Genomic DNA, 21157 nt, shown 5'->3' on the forward strand with positions numbered 1-21157 from the left:
TTATAGCGCTTTTCTACCTTCAAGGTACTCAAAGCGCTTTGACACTACTTCCACATTTACCCATTAACACACACATTCACACACTGATGGAGGGAGCTGCCATGCAAGGCGCTAACCAGCACCCATCAGGAGCAAGGTTGAAGTGTCTTGCTCAAGGACACAACGGACGTGACGAGGTTGGTACAAGGTGGGGATTGAACTAGGGACCCTCGGGTTGCGCACGGCCACTCTCCCAAGGCTCAAAGACACAACGGACGTGACGAGGTTGGTACTAGGTGGGGATTGAACCAGGGACCCTCGAGTTGCGCACAGCCACTCTCCCACTGTGCCACGCCGGTGGAGAACAATGACCAGGGATCCACGAAGAGTCCCCCAAAATCTGTGTAGGCCGTCCAGGTGACGCGGCGATGACCCCCAGGGTTTCGGGAGAGGTTAGGAGGACCTCCGTTCTGCCGACTTTAATGGCAAGCCATGACGCCGCTGTCCTCACCGGTGTCTGAGCTGTCTTCCTCCGTCTCCGGGCCGCCAACCGCATCGTTAGCAACAACATTGCTAGGCTTCGCCAGGCGAGATATCATTAACTGGGTGCTTATTGGTCCAGGGTTTAGTTCAGTGTCTCCTGAGAGTAGAAGTCATAGTAAAATTGTAGCTCTTTGGTCTATCCTACCAGTCAGGAGCTTGTTTCTTCTGTTCCGATCCGCTGTGAGGCATGAGTGGATCGCGTTACCTCCGAAGCCTAGGTGCTTCGCCGATTAATTACCGAGGAGGTAGAAATCGCAGTGATTGTCCATTTCGCGTTCACGACTCTCACTTTCAAGAGGGTATTGTAGCGTGGTGGTTTCAAATATACATCCGTGATCCACAGTAGAAAAATGAGGAAGTGTGGTATCATCCGAGCGGTTGATTGTATTCCCGAGCGGGAGCGAAAGAAAATGCGACTGCTCATCTTGGCGTCCAGTTCATGTTCCATTTGTCTCCAATGTAACGGCATGTATTGCCAAGGTAGGCTACACTTGTTCACACATCAGTAGTGAGAGCTATTTTGCTCTGCGTGGCTTTTATGTCAGTCTACACAGCATGGAATGTCTGCTCGTACTTTCGCTCCTTCAGTTTGGTAAAATGGTTCCTCGAGGGAAGAGTGTAACCAGGGTTGAGGACGTGAATCATTTGTCTAAAACCTTCATCCTCCACTATTGATAGTCTCCTCATGTCAGTTATCAACATATTCAGGATAGCATCAGTCAATGCAGCCACTTGCTCACAGCAGTCAGTCCTTGATATGACTGTATGTAGGTTGGTTTGGGTTCAGTAGTCTATTGCGTCTGTTCATAGTCTGTCCCTAATGTGCCTGATTGATAAGTGTTGAAGATATGGAGTGGACTGGGTGTGAGGGGTCATCCCGAATGTTAGTGGCACTTTTTGTGAAGATGGCGTTTATAAATTTCTGTCCAACAAGGAAGGGGCAGCCGACCATCCACTGTCTTGTTGATTGCTGCAGGTCCTGCCGTTTGGAGTACCAGACACTAGGGCTGGGGGGTATCTCTGTATTACAAATTACACTGGTATATTTTAGAAAGAGATATGAATTCAAAACAAAACCGGTATATGTCATTCTTGACACAAAAGGCTCGGTGCTTTTATTTTGTCTGCGCTGGGTGTCCCTACACTCGGAGGGAGGCGAGGCAGGAGCCGCGCTCACTTGACACATACTCCAATACGAGGAGTGTGTGAATCATACCTTCCCATACGCCGGGAAAACACATATTTTGTCATTCTTTGAGTTTGCTCTCAATGAAAGAAGAATCTTCAGCAGTATTGTACGTGTCTTCTTGGCCCTCATAAAGATTGTGATTGGTAAAATTCCAAAAAAAGGTGTAGTTCTCCTTTTAGGAAAGACAGGGTCCCGCCGGCGCAGCAACACGAAGCAAGTGTGACGTCTAGCTCACTGCTCACCTTTTGCCTCAGGGACAGAGGGACAGAAGTAGAGCCTCTAAACATGAGTACAATCTATGATAACACCAGCAAAAGATGCTAAATTTTTACCCGGGCTTCTTGACACCTCCAAAAACATGCACCTGGGGATAGGTTGATTGGCAACACTAAATTGGCCCCAGGTGTGTGATCATGTGTGAATGTTGTCTGTCTATCTGTGTTTGGCCCTGCGATGAGGTGGCGACTTGTCCAGGGTGTACGCCACCTTCAGCCCGAGTGCAGCTGGGATAGGCTCCAGCACCCCCCGCGACCCCGAAAGGAATGAGCGGTAGAAAATGGATGGATGGATGTTTCTTAATGGGGAAATACTTTAATGTCTCTTATGTTCATGTTAGATATAAGGTTGCTAGCAAGCTAACGCAAGTCGTTCCATAGGTTTATCAAGGTGGGGTTATGAATCACTCTTTTGAAATGTTTTGTTTAATGTGGTAATACTAGCCATCGAGAGTGTTACTGCGGTTATCATTTTATTACTGTATCGTTGCTTTTCTCGTCAGGATTCTCTGCTGTGTAGTGGGGACGTTTGACAAGAGGTCATATGGTGAACATGCATTGGTCATCATATGCTTTTTACTGGAAGCTAACTGCAACCACCATTTTAAACGGGTCATATGTTTATTCTACATTTAAAACACTTTCTTGTGGAATGTAATTGTAGTTTTTTGGTCAAAATTTTGCATAGATTGTTGTACAGTTTCCAGCTGCTTTCTGACCGTCTCTTTAGGATGCGCCGTTTTGAGAGTGGTCTTAATTACATGGCTCCACTTCAAGTGCGTCTTCACCCTGTCATCCGTGTTACAGTTTTTAGCGCCTCTATATGGAGTCTACTGACTAATATACTTTTGAACTTTACGCTAATATTACAAAAGGCAACAGCTGAGGATGCATACAACATGTACAAGCCATTCTTCCCCACAACAAGAGGGTCGAGAAAAAGGAGTTTGGTGGGCAATTGGTGGGCTCGTGCATGCAGAGCTCATATAAATGTATTCCATTTGGATAATCCGCTGACATCATCAATAGAAAAAAACAGGTTGTGCAAATTCAAAACGTTTTGTTTGAAGTATGAAGGAAGGGAAGATTGTTGTATAAATATCCCTGCCATGCCTCTGGTTTGATTTCAAATTTATGAGACATACAGTGCCCTCAAAGTATTAGAACAGTGAGGCCAACTCCTTTTCTTTTTGTCAAAAGATGAATATGAGACAAGAGATCAACATTTCAGAGCAAATAATTTTTGGTTGAAAAAAAGAGATAAAGAAGTAGAATACAGCACTATGTCATCAGTTTCTGATTTATTAAATTGTATAACAGTGCAAAATGTTGCTCATTTGTAGTGGTCTTTCTTGAACTATTTGGAAAGAAAGATATACAAATAACTAAAAACTTGTTGAAAAATAAACAAGTGATTCAATTTTAAATAAAGATTTCTACACATAGAAGTAATTATGAACTTAAAGTGCCCTCTTTGAGGATTGCAATAGAGATCCATCTGGATTCATCAACTTCATTCTAAACATTTCTTCACAAAAAAATAAACCTTTAACATCAATATGTATGGAAAATGTCTACAAAACACGGCGGACGGTGTTGATGAACGTGGACCCCGACTTAAACAAGGTGAAAAACTTATTGGGGTGTTTGCATTTAGTGGTCAATTGTACGGAATATGTACTGTACTGTGCAATCTACTAATAAAAGTCTCAATCAATAAATCAAAAAAAAACACCTTATATGTAGAAAGGTTGTGTTAAAGGGGAACATTATCACAATTTCAAAAGGTTTAAAAACAATACAAATCAGTTCCCAGTGGCATGTTTTATTTTTCAAAGTTTTTTTCAAAATTTTACACCTCCCGGAATATCCCTAGAAAAAAGCTTTAAAGTGCTTGATTTTCGCTATTTGCGATGCCACTATCCATTTCTCTGTGACGTCATACAGTGCTGCCAATACAAACAACATGGCGGTTACCACAGCAAGATATAGCGACATTAGCTCGGATTCAGACTCTGATTTCAGCGGCTTAAGCGATCCAGCAGATTACGCATGTATTGAAACAGATGGTCGGAGTATGGAGGCAGATAGCGAAAACAAAATTGAAGAAAAAAACTGAAGCTATTGAGCGAATAGCTATTGACGCTATTCGGCCATAGCATGGGTGTACCTAATGAAGTGGCCCATAACATGGCTGCCTTATTAGCATCGCCGGTAAAATGTGCGGACCAAACGATCAGGACTTTCGCATCTTGTGGTACTGGAGCAACTTAAATATGTTGATTGGTAAGTGTTGGTTTTGCATTAAATGTGGGTATCTAGTTTCAAATGTACATACAGCTAGCGTAAATAGCATGTTAGCATCGATTAGTTGGCAGTCATGCTGCGACCAAATATGTCTGATTAACACACAAGTCAACAACATCAACAAAACTCACCTTTATGATTTCGTTGACTTAATCGTTGCAAATGCATCTGCAGGTTATCCATACATCTCTGTGCCATGTCTGCCTTAGCATCGCAGGTAAAATATGCAGACACTCTGGCACATTCAATGGGGGTCTGGCGGCAGATTTCTTGCCAGTGGTGCAACTTGAATCCCTCCCTGTTGTTACACCCTCCGACAACACAGCGACGAGGCATGATGTCTCCAGGGTTCCAAAAAATAGTTGAAAAAACGGAAAATAACAGAGCTGAGACCCAGTGTTTGTAATGTGTTGAAAATTAAAATGGCGGGTGTATTACCTCGGTGACATCACGTTCTGACATCATCGCTACAAGACCGATAAACAGAAAGGCGTTTAATTCGCCAAAATTCACCCATTTAGAGTTCGGAAATCGGTTAAAAAATACATGGTCTTTTTTTCTGCAACATCAAGGTATATATATTGACCCTTCCATAGGTTTGGTGATAATGTTCCCCTTTAAGAAACCATTCTGAGCCTTATCTTATTTAGTTTTTATTTTCTATTTGTTATGTATGTATTAACCCTGGCAATGGACCATGTGTGTGTGTATATGTATGTTATGCCATTGTTTACAAATTTGGTAAATAACCAAAACATTTATATTTTGTTATCTTACTGTACCGAAAATTAACCGAACAGTGACCTCTGAACCGAGGTACGTACCGAACCGAAATTTTTGTGTACCGTTACACCCCTAGTTTTAGGTGAGCAAAAGTATTGGAACATATAAACTTAAAATAGATTAAAGTGAATAACACTTAATATTTAGTAGCAAATCCTTTGCTTTCAATAAGTGCATCAAGTCTGTGACCCATTGGCATCACCAAACTTTTGCATTCTTTTGTGATGCTTTTCCAGGCTGTCAGTTGTTTATTGGGGGTTGCTCCCTTCAGTCAGCAGGTAAAATGCATGCTCTTTTGGGTTTAAGTCTGGAGACTGACTTGGCCAGTCTAAAACCTTCCACTACTTGCCCCTGATGAACTCCTTTTGTTGTTTTGGCTCGTCTTGCTGCATGATGAACGATCTCCCAATCAGTTTGGTTGCATCTTTCTTTAAATTAGCAGACAAAATGTTTCAGTAGACTTTTGAGTTCATTTTGCTGCTGCCATCATGTTACATCATCAATGAAGATGACGTTCCAGAAGAAGCCAGGCACGCCCAAGCCATGACATTGCTTCACAGATGAGCTTGTATGTTGGATCATGAGCAGATCGTTTATTTTTCCAAACATTCACCTTTCCATGACTTTGGAAGAGGTTAATCTTTGTCTCATCAGTCCATAAAACTTGTCCCCAGAATTGTTGAGGCTCATCACCGTACCTTTTGGCAAATTCCAGCCTGGCCTTTTTCTTCTTGCTAATGAAGTGAAGTGAATTATATTTATATAGCGCTTTTCTCTAATGACTCAAAGCGCTTTACATAGTGAAACCCAACATCTAAGTTAGATTTAAACCGGTCTGGGTGGCACTGGGAGCAGGTGGGTAATGTGTCCTGCCCAAGGACACAACTGTACTGACTAGGATGGCATAAGCGGGGATCGACCCTGGCACCCTCAAGTTGCTGGCACGGCCGCTCTACCAACCGAGCTATACCACCCCATAGTGGTTTGCGTGTTCTGGTGTAGCCTCTGTACTTCTGTTCATGAAGTCTTCTGGGATACCTTTACTCCTGCCCTCTGGAGGTGGTTGCTGATGTCACTAACAGTTGTTTTAGGGCCTTTCTTCATAGCTCTCACAATGTTTCTGTCATCAACTGCTGATGTTTTCCTTGGTCTTACCTGTTCCACATCTGTTGCTTAGTACACCAGTGGTTTCTTTCTTTTTCAGGACATTCCAAATGGTTGTACTTGCTATGGCCAATGTTTGTGCAATATATCTGATTGATTGTCCATCTTCTCTCAGATTTGCAATTGCTTCTTTTTCACCCATATACAGCTCTCTGGTTTTCATGTTGGTTCCACCTCTAAATGCAGTCTGAGCTCAGTTTCAGATTGGGTAGGTTAGGTTTTGCTTGTGCAGACATTCAGTACTATTTGTTGTTTGAACAATTAGTGTATTTGGGAGACACCTGAGCAACAAAACTCACCTGTCAGTCACATGTTGGATTTAGATTTGTTGATCTTTGTTGGGGAAATTCATTTTCACTGCCGTACATTTAAACAATAGACATTCGCCTGTTTTCGGCCTCACATTCCGCCCAGCTCAACACAGCGGCCCCATCCCGGAGCGTGGCCCCACAACTCGTCTAGCAAACACACATGCAGGGGACGGCGTGGCAGTGCCAACAATCTGAGGGTTACTGGTTCAATCCCCACCTTCTACCATCCTAGTCACGTCCGTTGTGTCCTTGGGCGAGACACTTCACCCTTGCTCCTGATGGGTCCTAGTGAGCGCCTTGCATGGCAGCTCCCGCCATCAGTGTGAATGTGTGTGTGAATGGGGGAATGTGGAAATACTGTCAAAGCGCTTTATGCTTGTTTTTAAAAAGGGGGTAGAAAAAAGCGCTATAAAAGTATAACCCATTTACCATTACACATCAGGACAGCACGGTGGAAAAGGGGTTAGTGCGTCTGCCTCACATTACAAAGGTCCTGAGTAGTCCTGGGTTCAATCCTGGGCTCAGGATTTTTCTGTTTGGAGTTTGTATGTCCTCCCTGTGACTTCGTGGGTTCCCTCTGGGTACTCCGGCTTCCTCCCACTTCCAAAGACATGCACCTGGGGATAGGTTGATTGGCAACACTAAATTGGCCCTAGTGTGTGAGTGTGAATGTTGTCTGTCTATCTGTGTTGGCCCTGCGATGCGGTGGCGACTTGTCCAGGGTTTACCCCGCCTTCCGCCCGATTGTAGCTGAGATATGCACCAGCACCCCTCATGACCCCAAACGGAATAAGCGGTAGGAAATGGATGGATGGGCATCACACATCACATAACAAAAATACATCATATATGACCAACACATTTATAGGCTTGTCAGACAGGTCGGCCGGGCCTGCTGTTAAAGGCTGCTATAGCTGCAGGGATAAGGCTTTTCCAGAGGTGGGTCCTCCGGAAAAATGAAAAAAAGATAGATTTTGTGTATAACTCACAAGGTTGCATTATTTCAGGCATTGTTAGCCTTTTTTCATGTGTGGTTCAAGAGTTATGTTTAAATAACTGTAATATTGAGTGTTACAGTGTACTGTCATAGAGATTAAAACCTATTTTTTCTATTTGCAAACTTTACAAAAACAATTCATTCTACTAAAACTCACATAGATTCAATAGTACAGGCGTTTTTAAACATAATGCATATTTGGTTTTGAAGTTATGTGTATATAACTTTCATATTTATTATGAAAGTAATACTGTCATATTGAGTAAAAATCAAACTTGGGTCTTTGCAAACCTTACAAAATATAGTTTTTTTTCTAGGAAAACTCAGATATATTTCTCCAGGCATTATCAGCCATTTTGCATTTGTGGTTTAGTAGTTATGTTTAAATAACAGTAATATTGAGTGTGACAGTGTACTGTCTTTGTGAGTAAAACCTATTTTTTCTATATACAAACTTTACAAAAACAATTGATTCTAGTAAAACCCACATAGATACATTAGCACAGACATTTTAGACATAATGCATGTTTGGTTTTGAAGTTACAGTATGTGTATATAACTTTCATATTTAGTATGACAGTTATATTGTCATATTGAGTAAAAATCAAACTTGGGTCTTTGCAAACCTTACAAAATATTGTTTTTTCCAGTGAAACTCACAAAGATACATTTCTCCAGGCATTTTCATTCATTTTGCATGTGTGGTTTGGGATTTATGTTTAAATAACTTTGATATAGAGTGTGACAGTGTGCTGTTATAGTGAGTAAAACCTTTTTTTTCTATTTGCAAACTTTACAAAAACAATGAATTCAAATAAAACTCAGATTAAAAATTACTGTTGGAGAGGAGTGCGAGAATGGTTGTCATCTGAGTATTTCAAGTATGTTGTGGTGGGTGAAATGCTACGGCAGTCATTTGTGTAGAGTGTGTACAGGAAAGGGCTCAACACACATCCCTGTGGGACCCCGGCGTTGATGGTAACCATCGGGGATGTGTTTGAGCCCACCCTTACTGCTTGCAGTCAGTCAGTGAGGAAGTTATGGGTGAGGTGGATCAGCCGAGGGGGGATGTTGAGCTGGTGTATTTTCCGGTTCAGTAGTTGCTTCTGTAGGGAGTTGTAGTCGAAGCTGAGATCCACAGAGAGGATCCTGGCAAAGTTGCCTGGGGAGTCCAGAGGCTGGAGGAGGAGATGCAGAAGGCAGGCCATAGCATCCTGTGCCCCTCCTGGCCCTGTAGGCAAATTGGAGGGGGTGCAGGTGTGGGGTGACAACTGGAAGGATGATGTAAAGCAGCAGTTTTTCCAGGCACTTCATAATTATGGATGTGAGGGCTATGGGGCGGTAATGGTTGAGTTTTGTGGGTCTGGATTTCTTCGGTACTGGGATGATGGTTGCAGTTTTCCACTGTGTACGTATTGTTGCAGACCAGTAGCATTGACAGAAGAGTGAGTGTAGGATAGGCGAGAGCTCTATGGCACAGTCCCTAATCACCATGTTCCAATACTTTTGCTCCCATGAAAAAAATCTAACAAATGGTGCTATCTTCTAAGTTTTGTATCCGATCCAGATGTAAATACCGGGAAATAAAAGCTGAAATGTTAATGTCTTGTCCCATAGTCATCCATGATGTCAAACCCAAATGTTTTCCGTCTACAACAAAAATAAAGCAATTTAACTCACTGTTACAAATACTTTTGGAGGGCAGATTCCAAATGCACAAAATAGGTACCAATATGTAAGAACAATTGGTTTTGCATAATAGGTCCCTTTTTAAAGTAATACATATTTGGCAGTTTTAATAAGTATTATATTTAGTAAAGGTTGCTTATTTGATGCAACTATTGGATGGATCTTGAACTAAAGTGGTACAACCATATTCAGGATATAAATTTACATTTGAGGTCCAGGCTTTGGGAAGGCCTTTCCAAAAAATGTAATGTTTGCCAGCTTTATTCATTTCAACACCAGTTTTGATGCGTTTGGAATCATTTGTCCCATTGGAACACTAAATTGGGTCCCAAGTTTCAGCTGTCAAGATGTTAATATATAAAGCGAAGTTAAAGTATTTCTCCTCCTGTGATACCATCCCCTTTTTATTTATCTGAGGGTGAAGACCTTCGCAAATGGTTGACCCAATCATATAACGTGTACTTGTGGACAATTGTTAAATGATCTTGGACACAACATTTGTTTAGAAATGTCTGTCACCAAGAAAACTATTTTCAACTTGTGTAAATCAATAATTAAATGTTCACTGCTGCCCTCGCCCTTCGCAAGTATTGGTTAATCAAAGAGTAGTGTCAAACCATGTGATGTTTCCAAAGAGATGCCAACTGCTGGAGTCAATCAGGATTACTGAGAAGTTAATAGTGCTTGGCCTTGTCAAGTAAGACATTGAAACCATCAGCACCATATATTAAATACTTAAAGTATACTTAGCCTTAGACTAGATCTGGCCAATCTGTCTATGAACATGAGCTGATAAGGGCCTACTTGGGTAAGAAGTGAAAAGTCTTCTAAAACAAATAATTTAGTCCAGTTGAATCAGAACACCCAAAGACAAACTTATTTGTATATATTTGAGAGTAAATTGAAAAAAAATTCTGAACCAGTGTAAATAAGAGAACATCCAAAATACAGACAGGCGTGTGATTTTCCGTCTATAGTCCGAAATCCGTTCTTTTTTTATCGCTGGAAAAATATAAATTATTTTCAGGTGTTTCCAGACCTACATTGTGTTAAAATCTTGGTCCGTCTCTTTGCCATACCTGCCAACAACTACAGTTTTCCCATAATGAGTACAGTTTTTGATATTCAATTCGGTTTATGGCTGCAGTAATAACGGTTTTAAGATTATTAACTTAAAAATCAACGTTACGTAGCGAAGAAACTTCATGGGCAGGGTACAAAATATACGGGAAAGATCAGTGATTGTTTGGTTTACGTAAAGGGAATAAGCGGTAGGAAATGGATGGATGGATGAAATCTATGATTAGTTAGTTTTAAAATGAGTCACAAATTGTCACAAATTATTAAGATAAGGGCAAAACTTATGGACAGGCCAATAAAAAGCAAGATAGGGCAGGTCATCAAACCAGAAAGGTAAATCACAACAGACATCGCAAATGACAACCATTGTCAGAGAAGAGAAAAGGGAATATTCAAGCGGGCGATTGATATGTTAAAAAAACTAATGGAAGATGGCAGAGGGATTTTCTTTCTTAGATATTTCTTTTAACGATGTAAACTAAGTCCTGGAAACCCACGGTGCGTCTACTTGGCCACATTTGGACACATGTATGCGTCTGGATAAAACAATGGCCAAAACATTAATTTGAGTTGTTTACCAAATCAAAACTGCTCTCGACATGGAAGACGTAGAATACACATTTAAGAACACATGATTGGGGTAGACATGTAATGACTTTTGCTACAGTATAGCCAAGGGGTCACCAACCTTTTTGAAACCAAGAGGTACTTCTTGGGTACTGATTAATGCGAAGGGCTACCAGTTTGATACACTTAAATAAATTGCCAGAAATAGCCAATTTGCTCAATTTACCTTTAACTCTGTTATTAATAATTAATTATATTTATCTTTGTGGAAACACAAATCATCTTAATGATTTCTCACAATAAATACATATAGAAACAGATAAATATCAATATGCAACACTTGATTTTTATATTTTCTGTAAGTGCACATTTTTCAAATTGGACATTTTCAAATGATCACTTCTAAGACAGTCTTGTGAAATCACAATCTCCCATTTTAACTAGCTAGCCACTAACATTTTTTTAACAAATCATGAATTACTTTGCACTATGTTTGTACAAATAACTCATGTAAAATACAAAAGTCAACTCTCAAATTTTTAAATAAATCATGTCACACTTTGAACTGGACACCAAATCTGTTATCTGTTTCTTTGTCAGTTAGTGGGAAGCCTGGCATTGCATGCTATTAACTAGTGTGTTGTAATCTGGTGTCTAATTTGACACTGTAACTCTGAGTGAGTCTTGCAGATGTGCCTTAGTGAGGCGTGTTTTGTGTTTATTCTTGATGAAGTTCATGTCAGAAAAGGCTTATTCACAAAGATAATTTGAACCAAACAGGCTTGCAACCTTCATAGCTGCTGCGCATACACCACTGTACTTTCTTGTGTCAACAAGGCACCAAAAGTTTAATGCAGCCTGGTGGGCTTTATATTTGAAATTGTCAGGAAAGAAGAGGAAGGAATTTAAAGGGTAAAAAGGTATGTGTTTAAAAATCCTAAAATTATTTTTAAGGTTGTATTTTTTCTCTAAAATTGTCTTTCTGAAAGTAATAAGAAGCAAAATAAAACAATAAATTTATTTATTTAAACAAGTGAAAACCAAGTCTTTAAAATATTTTCCTGGATTTTCAAATTCTATTTGAGTTTTGTCTCTTTTAGAATTAATTATTACATTATTACAAATTAATGTGAAAATAATGTAAATAACTAGATAAACCATCTGTGGTTGTGAAGTGAACTCAAAGGTTGTATATACTGTATAGAGTAGGCTAACCCATGTGGGTCCTGTGGATGTGAACACAAGTTTTAATTACTGTAGTGACTAAATAACAGTGACTGAAACAGACATAGTGATTCATTTGAATGAATGGGCTATGTATTTATGTCAACTCTGTACTTAAAATGGTGCTTTAAAAATTCGCATGCCTGGTCAAAATTGTGCACCCCATCAATTTTTCAAAAATCATTTAAGTTGATTAGAATGGTTCAGGAACTCAAGGTATTTGGTTTTTAGTGCATTTAATCTTTACTCGTTTTCATTGTCTTAAGATCCTAAAATAACCCTCGGATGAGTCATGATTAGGGATGATGTTCGAAAACCGGTTCTCCCTATTGTTCGATAAGGAAAGAACCGATTCTATGGATTCAAATCCTTTTTTGAAAAACGTTTCCCGTTATCGAAGCCACTATAGTAAAGAAAATGATTTGGTTCTTTATTCGAATCCCTGGGAATGAATCCCGTGTCACAGGAAATGTCCTGTGGCACATCACAGGAAATTACTTATCTCAGTCCTTCGGCGGCAGATACAGAAGCAGCAGCAACAACAATGGACCGGGAAAAAACGCTCCAAGGAATGGCTTCACTTTACTAACAAATGCGAGGAGGAAACGGCTATCTGCAATTATTCTCAGGCTTGGCTGGCCTGTAAGGGGAGCAGTACAACAAAAGTGTTGAGACATGTTCAGGCCGTACATAACCTGAAAGTTAGAGAAGCAGCGACAGTCTTCCTCTGCTTCAACCTGCAGTCCCGGTGATAGTGCCTGTGAGTAATTAACGTTAACTGTTGCTGGTTCATTTCCATATCTGCTCACATGTAGCCTTTAGGCTAAAATAACGTTACCGAATATGTCAACCAGGACTGAGGTAATGTTAGCTAGACTAACCTTACCTAAGCATAGCCAGTGGCTAACTGTAATGTTAACTGTATCTTGTAGCCTACACCACTCCAGAGTTTGCAGGTCTGGCTAATAAACAATACAAATGAATGGAAGATTTTCCCTGCATGTATTCTTCTTAGGTGGCTCAATTAAAGTGGCACTAACAGTCAATATTTATTTTATTTTTTATTAAAAAATACAAGTGAAGGCTGCTAAAAGTGAGTTTTTGTCAAACCAAGTATTGTGTTTTTTTTCTATATACAACTACTTATCTGGATTCGATAAGAGAATCGATAAGGAATCGGTTCGATAAGAGGATTTGATAATGGCATCGAAATCGATAATTTGTTAAACATCATCGCTAGTCATGATTGTAGGTCCTAATGTTATCCCTGACCCCTAGTTCTCCAAGTGGGTGTGCTTAAAGGGAACTGCACTTTTTTGTGATATTTTGCCTATCCATTACAATCATTATGAAAGACATGACGACACAGGGATTGTTTGTTTTTTTAATGAATTATAAATATTAAATCAAGTCTGCTTACAATAGACTATGGGAGCTGTTTAATTGTAAAAACCTTAAAAACATCCAAATACCTCCATAGAAGTTTTATATAAATGATGTAAGTATAAATATAATGAATTAAAAGGGACATTTATAATAACGTCGGATATTTATATATTTTAAGCATCACACCCAGCACATTAATTAAACGTTTGCCTTTTTTTTTTCTTCATTACTGATTTCTGCTCAGCCCAAAAACATAATTAAACATCACTTACTGTGCAAGGTCTGCTGTCATTGGTTACAGACTGCTAGGGTGTTCATATATTCCATTGAGATGAAAAATTACCAAAATACTTGTGAGGGTGTAACAAGTGTTTTTAATGTTGTCCACGCCAATTCCAGATCCTAAATGGCTGTCAGTGTGCCAACTTGTTGGATTATATCTTCAGCCATCTAGTTTTCAAGTGAGAGGCATGATTGATGATCTACAATAAACTTACAGAGCACAGGGAAACAAGCAAGCAGCTGCTTAGTCGATTATGTAAACATCGTCACACAGGAAGTGATAATTTTCATATCACTAAAATGGATGGATGGATGGATAATACTTGGTTATATTTAAGTTACTTAATGTAAATGGAGTATTGCTGGCGCTTTTTGAATGGTTATTGATTTTTATGGGCAAAGTAGTGGACCTCCCATTGGCTGCACTGTAAGCGGCCTTCTAGTTACGTTTAATATTTAGAATGCATTTTTAAAAATCCATCCGTCATGTTTTTCATGATTGTGAACGATGGGCAGAATTCCCCAAAAAAGTGCAGTCCCCCTTTAAACTAAAAGTTCTAAAGTTGAGCAATGAGCATTAAAGTCGTTTGTCATTAAATGTTGTCTTCTGAATTCACAATTTCAAATGTAAATAAGTGAGATGTTGATGTGTCGGGTCTTAATGCAGAGGATTAACGCTGGCTTTTAACTGGCGCTCGCAAAGCTGAACATTACGGGTCCTCTCTGCACACCAGGACAGTTTAATTTTATTACCACTCCTTCTCAGAAGTCTAATTTGAGCACCGCCTATTACTGTCCACTCGTTTTCTACAGCTGTTATGTTTACTGGGACTTGCCCGGAGACGCACGTGCAACACGGAGGACCTTCCTGCGCACATCTTTCTCAGTTAGTACCAGACCAGACATGAGGCAATGGCCATGCAAGTGCACAATGTCACAAAGTGGGGTGAAGGGTACGGATGATGTCCGAAAACTTTCTCCTGATGCTTCGATAAGAAAAGAACCGATTCCATTGATTCAAATCCCTTTTTGAGAACCGGTTCCGGTTATCAAAGCCACTGTACCGTATTTTTGCGACCATAGGGTGCATCGTATTATAAGGCGCCGTGTCAGTTACGGGTGCTATTTAAAGCATAAATAGGGCGCAGCGTATTTTTTGGGCGCAGGCGTGGTTAAACATACGCTAACTTAAAACATACGCTAGCATTCATGGACGCTGTTTTTTTAAAAAGGCAGCAGGGGCAAAGCTGAGTTCGGTTGTACTTTATTGAAGTATTCATCAATGTACTCACATTATTTTTTGATCAATCCTCAACCACAAATCCATCAAAGTCCTCATCTTCTGTGTCCGAAATGAACAGCTGGGCAAGTTCTCAATCAAAAACACCAGATTCCCTCTCGTCATTTTCAAAGTCAGTCTCCTTGCCGTGGGGCTCCTCGGAAAAGATGCCGGCTTTTGCGAAAGCTGGAACAAGCATCCACCATCCATTCACAAATTGTGGCGTGACTCGCCCAACGCTGCCTCCTAGTTTTCGCGAAGCTGTGTTCGTCCGTCATTTATTGCTGGAATGACGCTCTCAATTTCACTTTGAACGTCCTGTTCACACCCATGTCCAGCGGTTGGAGTTTCTTCGTCATACCTTAATGATGACTCCAGTTGGAAACTTTTCTTTCAGCAGCGTCTTCCCCTTGAAAATCACCATAGGTGGCAATTTCCGTCCATTACCATGGCAAGTGAGCACATCAGTAAAAACCGACTTCTCTTGCCCTGTTCTGTGTATGGATTCCCTACCGTGCTGGTAGCCTTCTTCTCCACAGTGTGCTTAACCGGGATGTCGAAAGTGAGTGGCACCTTGTCCATGTTGGTGATGTGTTTGTCGGCAATTTTTTTTATTTACAACGCACATAGCAGCACTGTATGCTCACTGGCGCGTGTCTATAGCATCCTCTCTCACCTGAAACCTTCACCCTTTAACGTTCGCATGCTGTCCTGAGTCACGTTCGCCTTTCCTCCATATAAACAGCGTGCCCGCCCAGTCACATAACATCTACGGCTTTTGGAACTCTGCGCACACACGACAACCTATTTGGATTCGATAACGAATCGGTTCGATAAGAGGATTCGATAATGGCATCGACATCGATAATTTCTTAACGAACATCATCCCTAGTGAAGGGACATGATCCCATGTTGGTTTTTACGAGTTCACCCTCTAACAAAGATATCAACTTTTTGTTTTCGTAGCTTGTCACAGAAAGATCTTTAAAAAAATTGAAAAGTTCATATGTTTGTATTTGATACTGTGAAATAAGTATTTAATACCAAAGCAAAACATGACTCCAAATACTTGGTGGAAAAACCCTTGTTAGATGTTTTTTTTGTGGTGAGGTAGGGTGATTATGACAAGTCACAATTATTGAAACTTCTACCTCCATCCGTTTTCTACCGCTTATTCCCTTTGGGATCGCGGGTGGTGCTGGTGCCTATCTCAGCAGCTACAATCGGGCGGAAGGCAAAGGTACACTTTGGCCAAGTCGCCAACTCATCGCAGACCTTCTACTTCATTTTCGGTTATTGCACGGCTATCCCACTCAACTATCATTCTATTTGGGCGAGGTCTTCCTTGTTGTAGCCAAAGTGTGTCTGAACAAATGTTTTGGTCTGACTGACTGTCAAACATCCCCGCAATAATTGGGTTAGCGAATGTCTTAACTTTTTGCTTGCAACTTAAAGCGTAACAATAGTCACACAACTCTTCTATCAAAACACTCATAAAAATGTTATTAAATCACTGTTGGCGTTAACGCACTTTTTGTCTTTTTACGCATTGAAATCAGAAAGGACGTGCGTTTCCGAAAGTCCGCTTCAGGAGCCACTTATGAAGATGGAAAGATGTTGGGCATGCCATGTAAACAGGCTAATAAAAACAACACATTTATGACAAGATTCACTGATTTTCAAAGATCCAGCCTCACCAGGCACGGGTGATGCACCAAGAAACATCCTGTTACACCTTTCCTGCTTGTCTGCTCCCAGACCGCAGGGGAGACGTTCCCTCTAGGGCAGATATATTGTCGGGGGTAAAAACCCCGGCAGTGGGTCCCTACAGTTCTGCTCTTTGGTCAGAGTTACGAGGCCGTCGATTTGTTACAAGTCATTGTTTTCCACAAAGCCAAACATCCAGCATGCTTTTAACACTCCTAAACATGCTAGCGCTCCCTCTCCTAACTTGCCCACTCTCTTACATGTGTCACTCACTCCACATACCGCCATTCTTAAAGGGGAACACAGCTTATGGCCATCACCAAGCTAGAGCTCAAATGCCAGAGGTATTGAGTGCCACTGTATTAAATGACATTGAAACTAACTTGCCAAATTCTAAGTTTGTTGGCATTATTTGCCATGAAAGTGTAGATGAGGCGGTTTTTAAACAACTGATGACAATATATAATATACAGGTGAGAATAATAATTACATTTGTCATATGCAAGCACACCATTATCATAATGTCATGACCGAAGGAAAACACTTTTTACACGTTTATACTGAAATAAATACACCTACAGCTTATTAAATGAAATTATAAAAAAAAAAAATACCGGCAGCGGTAAATAGTTTAGATCCATGAAGGAAAGAAGAAAGTGAATGAATGTTTATAACGGAATAAATTTACATATGCATAAAAATGTATTTTTTCAATGAATTAACATTTATGACAACCTTTTTGCAAAACACTATATAGAATGAGATACAGGTTAATGCATACATTTATTTGTTTTCAAAACTGTTACAAAAATTTGGGACCCCAAAAATGTATTGTGGGACACCATTTTTATGACTTGATGCGGTCCCTGGGATCCCATTTTGAAAATTCCTAGCACCAACACTAAATGTTTTGATGGATTGTTTTTACATCCAAAAATATTTGCACTTCATGCTCTGATTTGATTTGTTTGAGGCTTAGAGTAACATTTTTGTTTGCTCTCCAGGATCTAGGTGAAGGTCAGGACGAGGACTCTGACGGTGAGGACGACGATGGTCATGACGAGTTGTAAGAACTGGTAGGAGAGAAAAAAGGAGTTCCACCCTGTCCCCTCTTTACAAGTCATTACACTAACTTCACTTTTAATTGAACCCCCCTGGCCCCGAGAACATTAATAAGTCACTTGCGTTAACCGCCCAGTAGTTGGCCAAGTCAGCACATGAGTGGCGAGGCGGCCCCGAATCTCATTTTGTTTTATTTGAAGGGGGAGGGGCTGCACGGTGATGCCTCCAGCAAGGCTTCCACGCCAACTCTCTGCCTTTTTTTCCTCAAACTTGATTTCTTTTAGCCATCAAGAGTCTGTGCACTAAAGCGGTTTTGTGCGTGGACAAGTGGCCATCTTGTTTGTATTTTCCCTCGCCGCTAAGCAACTTCTTGCCAATCTGTGTAGTTAAAGATCTTCATTTGTTTCTCCCCTCACTCGTCTGAGGAGGACTGACCATTTTTCTAAAAACAACAAATGCTAACTTTTTTCGACTAGGGGGGGAAAAACATGTTTTATTTAATTTCTTTATCTTTTTTTTTTTTTTTTTTAATGTTTGACCATCGTGCCCAGTTGGCCTCGTTGGGCAGAGTTGGCACTTGGACACACTCAGGCCATGGATGTTTGGTTTTGGCGTTTTTTGAGTGGGTTCTGCAAAGTGGCGTTGTGTTCATGCCTCACTAGAGATTGTTTTTGGTGACTTAAACAGGACATTTGATGTTGGTTTGAGAGAAGTGCTTGTTAATCTAAAGCGCCTCACACACGCTGTACCTTGTATCCATCTTGGCTCCCACAACACGCTACTTGTCACCGTGAACTCAAGTGGGAATGGATCATTTGCATTTAGTCTTATTGACTAAAATAGATTGTACTGTATTAGGTGGTGACACAAGTAGAGCTAGGAGTTTACGTTTAACATCTGTACAGCAGTGAGGGATACTTAAAGCATTCCATCATAATCCAGATTGGTGTGGAAAATGTGAAATGGTGGCCAATAAACAAAAAAAAATGAAAAACACATTTTGCCTCCTGTTTTTGTTTCGCAATGTAAATTTAGTCATACAAGTCAAACAACTGTTGCTAACTAAATACAAAATCATTCCTGCGTGTTTTGCCCCCAATGAGAAGGCACAAGGCTTAAACTTTTTTTTTAGCTCCGTCAAGGAAGTGACCCTTGACCTGAAGAATGCAGAGGGGGCTGTGGGCTTCAATGTGTGGCTTGGAAGTAGGCTGCAGCACGCAACACTTAAATTTTTTCTAGCAGTATGCCTAATTTGGAATACAGCATTACCTTGACTGTAATTTGATAAAGTTGCTACGATTAGTAACTACTAAGTGACACATATAATTTAATCATTGAATTTATGTAGCACCATTTAAAAACATCTTAATTGTTGCAGAGTGCTGGACAATAATAAGAATAAGCATTTAAGAACTACAGTCGTGGTCCAAAGTTTACATACCCTTGTAAAAAACATAATGTCATGGCTGTCTTAAGTGTCTAATAATTTATACAACTCTTATTTTTTTGTGATAGTGATTGGAGCTCATACTTGTTTGTCACAAAAAACATTCATAAAGTTTGGTTCTCTTATAACTTTATTGTGGGTCTACTGAAGGCGTGACCAAATCTGTTGGATCAAAAGTATACATACAGCAACATACATTATCAATTCTGGTGATGTAGAAAAGGTAAAATCAAATCAAATTAGCTTCATGGCATGGCCTCTTAACTTCATGTGAGTGATTATGATTGACGTTACCTGTTGACTTCTCTGAGCCCAGTTAAATAGAGCTCATGTGATGCAGTCATTTGACTCAGTTACAAATGCGACAATGGGGAATGTCAAAAGAACTCAGCACAAATCTGACCAAACAAATCATTGACTTGAACAAGTGAAGAAAGTCTCTTGTAGCCATTTCAAAGCAACTTAAGGTCCCAAGAGAGAACTGTGCTGACAATTGTTCGTAAGTATAAAGTGCATAGTACAGTTTTGTCACAGCCACGATTAGGAAGAAATTGCAAGCTATCGCCCGCTGCTGTGAAAAAATTGGTCAGGATATTCAAGAGTCAACCGAGAACCACCAGAAAGCAGGTCTGCAATGAATTGGAAGCTGCTGGAACACAGGTGTCAATGTCCACAGTCAAGCGTGTTTTGCATCGCCATGGACTGAAAGGCTACCATGCAAGAAGGAAGCCCTTGTTCCAGAAACACCTTAAGTCTTGTCCAAGGTTTGCTGAAAGATAAGACCTTCTAGAGGTAAGTTCTGTGGTCAGATGAAACAAAAATTGAGCTGTTTGGCCACAATACCCAGCAATTTGTTTGGAGGGAAAAAGGTGAGGCCTTTAATCCCAGGAACACCATCCCTACCGTCAAGCATGGTATATTATGTTCTGGGCCTGTTTTGCTGCCAATGGAACTGGTACTTTACATAGAGTAAATGGGACAATGAAAAAGGAGGGTTACCTCCAAATTCTTCAGGATAACCTAAAATCATCAGCCCGCTGGTTGAGTCTTGGGCGCAGTTGGCTGTTCCAACAGGACAGTGACCCCAAACACGTCAAAAGTGGTAAAGGAATGGCTAAATCATGCTAGAATTAAGGTTTTAGAATGGTTTTCCTAAAGTCCCTCACATAAACATGTGGACAATGCTGAAGAAACAAGTCCATGTCAGAAAACCAACAACTTAGCTGAACTGCACCAAGTTTGTCAAGAGGAATGGTCAAAAATTCTACCAGAAGCTTGTGGATGGCTACCAAAAGCGCCTTATTGCAGTGAAATTTGCCATGGGACATATTAACATTGCTGTATGTATACATTAGACCAGTGGTTCTCAACCTTTTTTCAGTGATGTACCCCCTGTGAACATTTTTTTAATTCAAGTACCGCCTAATCAGAGCAAAGCATTTTTGGTTGCAAAAAAGAGATAAAGAAGTAAAATACAGCACTATCATCAGTTTCTGATTTATTAAATTGTATAACTGCAAAAATATTGCTCATTTGTAGTGGTCTTTCTTGAACTATTTGGAAAACAAAAGATATAAAAATAACTAAAAACTTGTTGAAAAATAAACAAGTGATTCAATAAAATTTAAATAAAGATTTCTACACATAGAAGTAATCATCAACTTAGAGTGCCCTCTTTGGGGATTGTAACAGAGATCCATCTGGATTCATGAACTCTTTCTAAACATTTCTTCACAAAAAAAGAAATCTTTAACATCAATGTTTATGGGACATGTCCACAAAAAAATCTAGCTGTCAACACTGAATATTGCATTGTTGCCTTTATTTTCACAGTTTATGAATTTACATTCATGTTTTGTTGAAGTATTAGTCAATAAATATATTTA

The 21157-nt window shown here is 40.1% G+C and overlaps 1 protein-coding gene across 1 annotated transcript in view; it reads left to right on the forward strand.

The window, feature by feature from the left end:
- p4hb (prolyl 4-hydroxylase, beta polypeptide) overlaps nucleotides 1-18822 on the forward strand; it is a 46225-nt gene extending 27403 nt beyond the window's left edge. Inside the window, exon 11 of the mRNA XM_061880814.1 lies at nucleotides 17767-18822. Coding sequence (XP_061736798.1) covers nucleotides 17767-17832 — 66 coding nt within the window. The 3' untranslated portion in view covers nucleotides 17833-18822. The remainder of the gene's footprint in view (nucleotides 1-17766) is intronic.
- The last annotated feature ends 2335 nt before the right edge of the window (nucleotides 18823-21157 follow it).

The sequence above is a fragment of the Nerophis ophidion genome, linkage group LG20, assembly GCF_033978795.1.
Source record: "Nerophis ophidion isolate RoL-2023_Sa linkage group LG20, RoL_Noph_v1.0, whole genome shotgun sequence".
NCBI lineage: Eukaryota > Metazoa > Chordata > Actinopteri > Syngnathiformes > Syngnathidae > Nerophis > Nerophis ophidion.